This window comes from Trypanosoma rangeli (assembly GCF_003719475.1).
Source record: "Trypanosoma rangeli strain AM80 chromosome Unknown Tra_15.4_contig_00178, whole genome shotgun sequence".
NCBI classification, from domain to species: domain Eukaryota; phylum Euglenozoa; class Kinetoplastea; order Trypanosomatida; family Trypanosomatidae; genus Trypanosoma; species Trypanosoma rangeli.
In genome coordinates this window covers 13,964-23,984 of record NW_021705920.1, presented here as the reverse complement: position 1 = coordinate 23,984, position 10,021 = coordinate 13,964, and the positions used below count along the sequence as shown (strand labels likewise).

Here is a 10,021-nt window from a genome sequence, read left to right as displayed (position 1 = left end):
ATATATATATATATATATATATATATATATATATATATTAATGGAGAAAGATTCCGAAAAGAGAAGAAACGGGGGTTCACTCAATGTTTTTCCTCACCACAACACCTGCCGCAATGTAACAATATGGAATGTGTGGGAGGTGTGTGTGTGTGTGTATATGTGTGGGAGGAAGGTGCTCTTGTTGTATAGCTGCCTATTTTTATACTGTGCGAATTCTTGAACCCGAGAACCATGTGCAAACTTACCTTTCATCACCCCAATTGTGCCACTCAGTGAATTGGCCACTGCGCAGCTTCTTATTTTGTCTCTCCCGTTATTTCTTTACCGCCCATGGGGTGTTGCTTTGTCGTTGCTCTCTGCGTCTCTCCATTGTGTGCCACTCTCTCTTTTTTCATGCAGACTATGTCTTCTTCTCAGCTGGATGCGAGTCTTGATGCATCGGGGACGTCCCTCTCAGATCCCGTTGAGTTGCAGCATGTGGAGCAGAGAATTGCGCGAAGACGCAGCACGCTTCCTGACATGATCCTTCCAGAAGTCTCTGGGGGAATCCCTGTCTCTAAAAACAGCTCCTTTGTTGAGGCTAATGTGGTAGCGGATCCTCAGCGATGGAATCACCGTTTCACCGGGGTGTTTACCGACCAAGTATCAAAAGAACGTTCAAAAGAGAAATTGGTGACGCCAGCCGAGCCAAACGTTGACAAGCCACAAACACCTGAAATTAAATGTTGCTCGTTGTTCTTCAGCTAGAGATTTTTATCTGCATCTTGCTGCGGCGCCGCCCCTTGGTGGAGGAGATGTCTTCTAGAATGCTTCGAGGCGTTGAGGATTGTTGGGAATCCAGTAGGCAAGGCACATATACACAAAAAAAAACGAATTATTTCCTCCTTGCGTTTTGCTTCTTTTTTATGTGACTACGCGTATTCTCCCATCTTGTCTTGGGTAAACATGTGCCCTTCTTGTTATGGAACGATGCATCAAGAGCAGTTTGGTCGAGGTGTAAATTTACTTGCTCTTTTACGGGGGGAGGGGGGAACGAACTGTGATGAGGGCGAAATGGCGCCGCTGCATCATTTCATAGTGGACGTGAGACGAAAGGCACCCGAGCAATGTTAATTTCATGAAGTAGCTCCCAATGGGGTGGCCAGAAGGGAAGAAACAGCGCGGCAATAGACCTTCTGCGTTTTCACCCTTCATTTATTGGCATGCCTAGTGGGGGGTATTGCAAGGTGACTTCTCTTCATATTGAGAAGCCGTCTGGTTTTCTTTTGAGTCTTGTCGGGGTCAAAGCCATGCTTAGGCCTTGTTTCTGCTGGTCCCGAAGCAGTTTGTAACGGAGGGCATGAATGCATTAACGGAGATGGTGATTTTTTTTGTCCTGACTCGTGAAGTTTCTTCTTTACTCGTGACCCTAACGGACTGCCCCAATTCCCAATGCACGGTGTAGTGGGCTTCGTTACATTACTGATGGCACATCTGCGAGGGTTCCGCTCAACCCTTCGCTAACCGCTGGACACGGAGAGAAGGATACGACATGCGACGCCAAATTTGTGCTTCGGATACTCGCCTCTGTTGTCGATGTCGTTGTCTTGTTTGTTCTCCTTTTAGGTAAGGTCGCTGTGTGTATTGGAGCGGGCTGTGTGGGGCGTGAGTTGTGTGGGGAGTTGGACCATATTGCGTTTGCTCGCGACGGATGTATGGGGCGGAGCTCGCAAGGGCTCTGGCGGCTCCCTGGCCTTTGATGACATGGGAGAGCCGGCGCCCCTGAGGGCGCAGTTTGTTGTTTGTTTGGGGGCTTCCTTTCTGGCACTATTCTGCTGTTGCTGTTTTTGTTGGCTTGGTAGAAGGTTCATTAAAAAGAAAATTTTTTTTTGCTGGACTTCTTTGCCTTTAACGTGGACTCAAGGGCTGTGACCGGCAGCAGAGCCTTTTTTTGGTGGCTCTCATTGACCGTGCAGGCAGCACTAGTACAAATGCTGGAGATGAGCTCATTGGGGCTGTGGCCTGGTTGCCATCGAATGGGCCGCTGCCGAGCTGAGACTCTGTGCGGCGTGGCTTACAGACCATGACGTTAAATCTACCCCCGTACTGCAAAGGTATGGAGTTGTGTCCGCCGTGGCAACCAGCGTCTGTGGCTTGGGCAAAGAAGGAATCTCAAGAAGCGGAACCATCACTCTGTTGTAGCGTGGATGCTATAAATGAAGGCCAATCCCTGTCCCGCCTCTGCATTGACACCGCATGGTTTGCGTGTCTGGTTTTTGGGGGTTCTGTGCATTGTTGACTGCAGAGGAGGTTGCCATGAGCTGCCCTTGCACCTCAAGAATCGTACACTTCTGCACGCTTGCATACTGTTGGTTACTCCGCTCCTCACGGAAAAGCTGGCTGAATACGCCTTGCCACACGTCAAAGGATTTCCTACGAGGTTGTTGTCTTCTGTGTTGGGGGCCGTGAGACAAGACAACCATCCAATGCTGCGCTCTCGTACCTGTGGGAGGCTTGGGGGGCGGAGGTTGAGTGGCTGGTCGATAAGAGAATGAAGGTGAAGAGTGAGTTATGCGTTTTCTTACCGCACACCTGACCTTGCTGCAAGTGCACCAACAAATACGCGTGCATTGCCTCTATGCGCACGCGTCGTCGTGGGCATTGTACGTGGCCGAGGAGTAAGGCGCGACTCACCTGCCACCGCTCTGAAGACTGCCGTGGAGGCCGTGAATTAAGGTGATGACCCGGGTCGCATTGTTGGATTTTCTAAGTGTCTCGCGTACATGGAGAGATGGCGTGTAGAGTCCGTCTTGGAGGTCTTTTGTCGGCGTTCCAGGGAGGCGGAAAATCGTTTTTTTTCTTGTCTCAAGGGACACAGTGAATAAAGTGCTCATGAAAGGCACCTGCTCGGACGCTGCAGTTGGTTTTGGATCCACCCGCAAATGTACGGAGATTGCTGCACGGCCCTTTCGCCTCGACACGCTCGCCTTTTCCGCCCTGCTGGCTCTTATGCGTGAGAGCTCCAACAAAGTACGGAGTCAAGTGAAACTTTTTAAAGCTTGCCGCTTATGTGGCTACTGCCACTGCACGAGTAGGCCCTCATTTAGTTCAGTGTGGGGGCGAGCTTCTACAGCTGTTTTATTTTATGACAGCGCTCTCAATGAGGGCAGGGATGGATGGGCGGGGGGGGGGGGGTCGGCGCCTTTACATCTTTAGTGGCTCTTGCTTCTTCCTCCTCGCTACTCCCTTTGGGAGAAGCGGTTGCTGTGGCACTGATGGGCGTTGTTATGGTGGGATTTGGTGTGAGTAGCAGAGTAAAACTGAACTGCGGTGCCGGTGTGGTACGTCTTTTTCTTCAGAGTTGCTGTTGCCGTTGCTCTGTGCGTATGCAATGACGGTCTTTGAGGGTCTTGCCCCCCTGACTCTCCTGGAGGAAGACGTTTCAGACAGTCTTGGTGTGAAGCTGCGTATGTTCGTTTTCACTTACTACTCTGCGAAAAGGGAGTCTAGCGCTGCTGTAAAAGGCTCACTACACGAATGCTGGAAGTGTATTACCCTTTTCCAGTGTGGGACAGGTCTGTCCCTCTTTTCTTGGAGTTTTTAGCTGCTGGGTTTCTTCAGTAGTACGTCGGTGGTGTATGTGGTCCTTTGGAAACATACGCATTGTTTTCTTGTATTGTTGTTTTTGGGCAGATTTTCTTCTTGTCTTGTGCAATGCATAGATTGCAATGGACGACCCTCCCCTCTTCTCTCACGCTCTGCATTACCCTCTGTGGCTGCTTTCACCCCTCTCCACGGCCAGCAGGCGGTACACGTCAATTCATGGACTCTTTGACTTGCACGCAGGATGAGTTTGACGAGATACTGGAGAAACTCTCACGACGCGGCTTGGGGTGGCGCACCTGCCGTGGCAGCGATCCTTTCGGTCGGGCCCACACATGGCTTGAGGGTTCCAGCATACTTCACCGTGAGCTGCCGTGTGGCCGTGCAGAGCAGCTCCTTGTGTCGTATTTTATTACCTACAGCGAGTGCTACTGTCAGCCGCAGCTCTACTTTGCTCCGGAGCGTCCGATGAGCCCAAGTGAGATGTGCACGTGGATGGGTGAAGTGTGCTACGGTGCGGCAGAACGGCAAGACTATGATGCCCCTGTTGTTTCGATGACGTTCAGTGAGGAGCTGCAGATGACGGTGTGGGGCCTTCATCCGTGTGACACCACCCAACTGATGAGGAGCACTTTGGTCAACGGCGTCGGAGGCGACAACCTGCTCGAGTTGTTTCTTCACAGTGTCGGTCGATTTGTGGGTGTGGATGACCAACTTCTCCCTCCCGCACACAGAATCCGCGGAAGTGGGTGACCCGATTCCGCGACCCACACATACACACACACAGAGGGACAAAAAGAGGGAGAAAAGAAGGGGAGGACGACGACACACACACACAAGAAGAGGGTGACAGTGACGTCTAGCGTCTTTTCCTTGTCTAGCTGAATGTGTATCTGCTTTCGTCTTGCCTTGCTTGTGTGTGTGCGCCTTTGAGCTGCTTTTGTCTTTTTTTTTTTTCAAAGGTTGGCTCAGCTGATGCGTCGCTCGTGGTGCTTGCTGCGAGCAGCGGAACAGGGGCCGTTCGACCCATATCGCATCTTGGGTCTTTCCCCAAACGCAAGCAAGGAAGAAATAAAGCGAGCCTACCACCGGCTTGCGCTGCGGTACCACCCCGACGGTGGCCCTGAGGGATCTACGAGACGGTTTCAGGCCGTGAATGAGGCCTATGAAGCGCTGCGGAGTGGCAAGTGGCGACCACCGGAGGCGAACAAGGCCTCTACGGACGGCAAGGGATTTGGATGGGACTCACGAATGGGGATGTACGTCTACGAGCAGCCTGGATCCACGACTGAGAACTACGTTGACAGTCGGACGCAGACTCTTTTGCGTCTCGGTGTGTTGTGGGCGGCCGCGTTCGTAGTCGTGCGCTTTTTCCTCCTCTGGGTATTTCCCTTCGCAAGGGGGTCTCCAACGGTTGAGTGGGTTGCGGCGACTGACAAGGATGGTGCAAGGCCTGCGACTGCAGAACCGCGGGGGCTCCGGGAGAAACTCGGCGCGTCACCGCACTCTGTTCATGCAATGCAGGATTCGGAGTTTGCTAGCACCCAGGGTGGCCCTTTTTCGCTGTCTGGGCCTCTCAACGTGGACCCGCTGCGGAGGGGATGAGGTGCGGCGAAGCGAGGCGTAGCTGTTTGCCGACAGCTGTCACCCATGTGTGAGAAAGAACACAACAAAAAAAAAAGCCGCGATGATAATATTATGTTTGTGTATTGGCACACCCTCACTCGTGAGTGGTGGTGCGGAGTAACGACTGGTGCCCTGCGCTCCTTTTGGGCTGCCCCTTGTCACCTTTTCTTCTCCTTTTTTTTTTCTTTGCTTCCACTTATTCTCTATATGAGAGCCCACACGGAATGAACCCTCAGCGGGACACAATACAAATAATCACCCCATCTCTTCTGCGTGCCCGTCACTTTGGGTTTGTACTTGAGAGCGGTGTGAAGTGCATCATTATTCAAGATGAGAATGCCAAAATTCCTGCGGCCGCGATGAATATTTGCGCTGGGCAACTCAACGACCCGGAACATCTCCCCGGTCTGGCACACTTCTGTGAGCATATGCTGTTTAATGGCACCGCCAGGTACCCCGGGGAAGACGAGTTTGATGCCTACATTGCCAAGAATGGAGGCCACCACAATGCCTGGACGGCAGCGGGAGCTACGACGTACTATTTCACCGTGGCGCAGGATGCGTTAGAGGGGGCGCTGGAACGTTTTGTTGAGTTTTTCGTTGCTCCGAGTTTCACCCCGAGTGCCCTGTCGCGGGAGGTCAAGGCGGTGCACAGTGAGGACGAAAAGAACCACAGCGTGGATCCTTGGCGTATCGACGAGCTCGAGCGCACCCTTTTTGATCCCCGACACCCACGCCACCGATACGGCAGCGGCAACATCACAACGCTATGGGAAGAGCCCCGGGCGAAGAATGTGGACATCAGGGTCGAGCTGTTGAAGTTTTTTGAAACGTATTACGTATCGGAGGCGGCTTGCCTGGCGGTGTACAGTGCTCTGCCACCTGAGACGGTTCTTCGCATTATTGAGGCTCCATTGGCAAAGATGCGCGTGGGGGCAACTTCTCCCCAGTGCTTCCTGCCCCTCGAAGACCTGCTCTTCGCCCCTGAGACGAGGGGATTGTGGCTTAATATTCGGTCCCTCACGAGGATGAGAACGTTGCGTGTTCTTTGGCCCGTCAAGTCCTCTGCCACCTTGTGGCGGTCAATGCCGAGCAAATACGTATCCCATGTTCTCGGACACGAGTGTGGTTCTTCGGTCATTGGCGTCCTCCGCCGCGAGCATCTGGCCACCGCGATGGTTGTTGGCCCAAATCAGGTTGATGATGATCACGACGTACTTTATGTGGACATTGAGCTGACGATGCACGGCTTCAGACGCATCCTAGATGTGATTGGTATCTTGTATCAGGGAATTGGCCAGGCCGCCCGCGTAGACAGTGCGGTCTATGCTCAAATGAAAGCGGAAGATAAACTCACCTTTGAGTCATCAGACATATCCAACGCTGTGGATCACTGTGTCGCTCTGACGGACTCGGCTAATAAAACGGATTTGCCGCACTGCTGGATCGCTAGAGAGATGCTGCTCACTGACGACATTGCCGCTGCGGAGGCGTACGCGGCACAACTGACACCTGAAAACGGCATTGTAATGCTGGTGTGGGGGGATATGCCCTGCGACGATGCGGAGGCATCTTTCGACTCCGCCAATGAAGAAAAGGACACTGACGAAGACGATTGTGAGAAGGCGCAGGAGGAAGAATCAGAAGAGGAGGCAAGTAGCGAGGCAAAGTTGGATTTGTTTCACAGCCTGCCTGAGTTCGCGCAAGTCGCCTGCAACTCTACCACACGCTTTCACAAGGCAAAATTTGTCAGGTGTCGCATTCCTACTGAAGTACTCGCAGGCTGGGCTGCCAATCGCCGCGGGCCGTGGCACCCCGCGCTGGCGCTACCGCCCACCAACCCGTTTCTCGCGACGGATTTCACACTGCACGTGAGCGATGGCAGCCACGCCACTGTCGATAAGTTTTACACTCCGTATGGGGTGACGCTGGTGCGGCGGGACGCAGGGCGCCACAGGTCGTTCAAAACGTCAATCCTTTGGAATTGGATCTCCCCCTGTTCCTACGCCTCGCCAAAGAACCGATACTACATGCGTGTTCTGAAGTCCATCTTGAGTGACGCCCTCGCTGAGATGAGCTATGTTGGGATGCTGGCAGCGATTAAAAATGAAATTGAACTGCACACTGGGGGCCTTCTTTTTAGGGCTACAGGACCACAGCACCGCATTGTGGAGTTTGCCCTTGCCATCTTGGAGAAGTCCTTTACCCTCACTATTCTGTCTGCTTCCGTGGAAAGGTACGACAACTACGCCGAAATGGAACTCCGAAAGCTTCAGAGCCTTAAATCCAGACAACCGTACATGATGGCAGGCGATCGATTCAGGAAAGCAGCGTGTGTCATGTTATACACCTTTGAGGAGTTGATTGAGGCCGCCGCCTACGCGTCGTATGCGGACTACCAAGCGTTTGTCAGGGAGTACCTGGCGAGTGGCGTCTTCCTTGAGTGTTGCGTTGCCGGAAATGTACCCTCGGTAGAGTACGTTCAGCATCACCTAATTGAAGGTGCACAGGAGCTGCTCTCGCGCTTGCATGTTCCACCCGCTTGCAGGGAAAGCATCCCGCAATACCGTGACACATACGCCTTTCCTCTTGTCTCTCCGCCGCTGCCTGACCCACTCGTGGACGTGTTGACTTACCCTCCCTTTGATGCAACCAACCCCAACGTCGCGGTGCTGTTTGACATTTATCTTGGCGAAGAGACCCCACTTCTCCGCGCCCTGTCGGACTGCACGGGTCAGCTGATCTCTTCCAGTTTTTTTGCCGCTCTTCGCACGAGGGAGGCTCTCGGGTATGTTGTTTTTTCAGCGTCCTTGCGGTTGGAGGGCACGGCACACCTGCAGTTTGTCGCCCAAAGCGCCGTGGAAGGCGTTAATGGGGTGTACCTTCTTTCACGCGTCATCGCCTTTTTGGCGGCGGTGGAGGAGGGGCTGGAGGTGGTGTGTGAAGAGGCAGAGGTGAAAACGGTTGTGAACGGCCTCATTGAGCGACGCCGGAGGCTACCCAACTCCGTGGAGGACGACGCCGCCGATCTCCTCAACCGTCACCTGCACCCCGTGGACTTTACATACAAGGAACTGGAGATTGAGGAGCTGAAGCAGCTGGACGCCGCAAAGGTGAAGGATTTTTTTCGCACCCATGTTTCCAATTCGAGCACCGTTCGACGTGCACTGGCTGTTGTGGTTCACAGTGCGGCGACGGTTGAGAACGATGCCCTTGACGCTGCTAATGGGAAGTGCCACACTCTTGTTCTTCCCCCGCGGCGCCCCGATGAGGGGGGCGTGGAGAAAGACGGCGGGCCAACGGAGTTTATTCTCCAGTTGCCTGACTTTGTGGCAGCACCGATGTCTATAGCCGTCAAAAAACACGTCTCACCTGAAGAGTTCCACCGCGACTTCACGGTTGTTAGAGGTAAGCCCTTTTAGATGCCCGCAATGTACCGAATTTATTATTATCATTAGTAAAAAGGTTTTTAACGTCTAGAAATAATGGAATTGGATCTGACGGTGCAGGCAGTGCCGAGGGAATGGGTGCGCGGGTGCCACAGCTGGTTTGAGCGTGGCTTGCACGCTGTTTTGTACGGTGAATTTGGCCTGTTTTTACTTTTTCCCCCCCCACTATTATTGTTGTTACTGTTATGTCGTGGGTAAGGTGAAAGAGTAGGTGGGTGGAGGGCGGGGTGCAGACCTTCTGGCAGCGTGTTACTCGGAAAGGCATGCACGTGGATTCGGACGAGGAGGCTGCTGCCGCGTGTACGGCGGGGGAATGGAGAGCCTTGCAGACTCCTACAACCGCACATCTCTCGAACACGGCCTTGGGGAATATTGCCACCAAATTACGCGATCTGCGGCAGGAGCTTGTCAGCTTTGATGAGCGTGTGCCGGAGGTTGTCACCTTCCGCGTCGACGGCAAACTCTTCTCGGTCCATCGCGAATTGCTGCGAAATGATCCGCAGTCAGTCCTCTTCCTGATGACAGAGTCAAGGTTTCGGCGCGACGGAGATGGACGTCACGTGAGTGACGTGATTGAAGTTCCAGGCAGGGACGCAACTCTTTTTGGCATGTTAATGAACCTCCTCCGCGGTTATCGGAACCCCATTCCGGAGGCCTACCGCGAGGCTTGCGCTGCCGAGGCGCACTTTTACGGCTTGGATCACTCGTGGGAGTCGCGGTACCCTGTTGCGGCTGTCGGTCCCTTTCGCCCGCTTACGTGCAGCGACAGACTTTTCTCAGATGTGGTGTGCGCAGCGGCGAGCCCGTTCTACTCGAGCGGTCTGCACTGTATTACGTTTGGCATGACGCGGTGTGAGACACTGGCGGTGGGGGTTGTGGCTGAGGGCGCTCCGCTGAGATGGATCGACAGCATTGGTCGCTGCGAGGGCTTGGCCCTTTACTGGAATGACGGGCGGGTGGCGCACAATTTTGGTGGCCTTTGCACGGAGAAGACTAGCTGCGCGTTCACCGCCAACGCGGTGGTCAAAGTCAACTTGGATTGTGAGGAGAACATCGTGCGATGGTCACTGGGGGGTGAGCAAAGTGTGGCCGTGGTGCGTCTTCCACCAGAGGCGAGTTTTGCCTTTGCCGCGGTGCTGGTGAGGTCTTCAGAGGTGCAGATATTACACAGCGCGTGAATTGAACTTTTGTGGTGTTTTTCCGTTCATTTCCAGGCGCCGCCACCGCTGCGTCTCCTACCTACCTACCGTTGTGTTGTGTTGTGTTGTGTGGGGGCCTGTGGGATGCGTACCCCCGGCTGCCCCTGCGGCTGACTGAGCTACCCAGCTGCATTGCTCTTTGTTCGTTTGGGCGTTTCTTGCCTG

At 53.7% G+C, this 10,021-nt stretch overlaps 6 protein-coding genes across 6 annotated transcripts, besides 2 other annotated features; all 6 read left to right on the top strand.

Annotated features, from left to right (window-relative positions):
- Window positions 1-38: a microsatellite.
- Window positions 39-129: 91 nt separating this feature from the next.
- Window positions 130-164: a microsatellite.
- Window positions 165-402: 238 nt separating this feature from the next.
- On the top strand, window positions 403-747 carry TraAM80_05473 (uncharacterized protein; the record flags this gene model as incomplete). Its single annotated transcript, XM_029382352.1, has 1 exon — window positions 403-747. The coding sequence occupies one exon, from the start codon at window positions 403-405 to the stop codon at window positions 745-747; it is 345 nt and encodes a 114-aa protein (XP_029237859.1).
- A 2,124-nt stretch (window positions 748-2,871) lies between these two features.
- TraAM80_05472 (uncharacterized protein) lies at window positions 2,872-3,195 on the top strand (the record flags this gene model as incomplete). The annotated part of the gene is made up of 1 exon (XM_029382351.1): window positions 2,872-3,195. One exon carries the CDS (start codon window positions 2,872-2,874, stop codon window positions 3,193-3,195), a length of 324 nt encoding a protein of 107 aa, XP_029237858.1.
- A 606-nt stretch (window positions 3,196-3,801) lies between these two features.
- Window positions 3,802-4,335, top strand: TraAM80_05471 (uncharacterized protein; the record flags this gene model as incomplete). The annotated part of the gene is made up of 1 exon (XM_029382350.1): window positions 3,802-4,335. One exon carries the CDS (start codon window positions 3,802-3,804, stop codon window positions 4,333-4,335), a length of 534 nt encoding a protein of 177 aa, XP_029237857.1.
- A 222-nt stretch (window positions 4,336-4,557) lies between these two features.
- On the top strand, window positions 4,558-5,187 carry TraAM80_05470 (chaperone DnaJ protein; the record flags this gene model as incomplete). The annotated part of the gene is made up of 1 exon (XM_029382349.1): window positions 4,558-5,187. The coding sequence occupies one exon, from the start codon at window positions 4,558-4,560 to the stop codon at window positions 5,185-5,187; it is 630 nt and encodes a 209-aa protein (XP_029237856.1).
- Window positions 5,188-5,432: 245 nt separating this feature from the next.
- TraAM80_05469 (phosphoglycan beta 1,3 galactosyltransferase 5) lies at window positions 5,433-8,630 on the top strand (the record flags this gene model as incomplete). The annotated part of the gene is made up of 1 exon (XM_029382348.1): window positions 5,433-8,630. The coding sequence occupies one exon, from the start codon at window positions 5,433-5,435 to the stop codon at window positions 8,628-8,630; it is 3,198 nt and encodes a 1,065-aa protein (XP_029237855.1).
- A 290-nt stretch (window positions 8,631-8,920) lies between these two features.
- On the top strand, window positions 8,921-9,835 carry TraAM80_05468 (uncharacterized protein; the record flags this gene model as incomplete). Its single annotated transcript, XM_029382347.1, has 1 exon — window positions 8,921-9,835. The coding sequence occupies one exon, from the start codon at window positions 8,921-8,923 to the stop codon at window positions 9,833-9,835; it is 915 nt and encodes a 304-aa protein (XP_029237854.1).
- Between the last annotated feature and the right edge of the window lie 186 nt (window positions 9,836-10,021).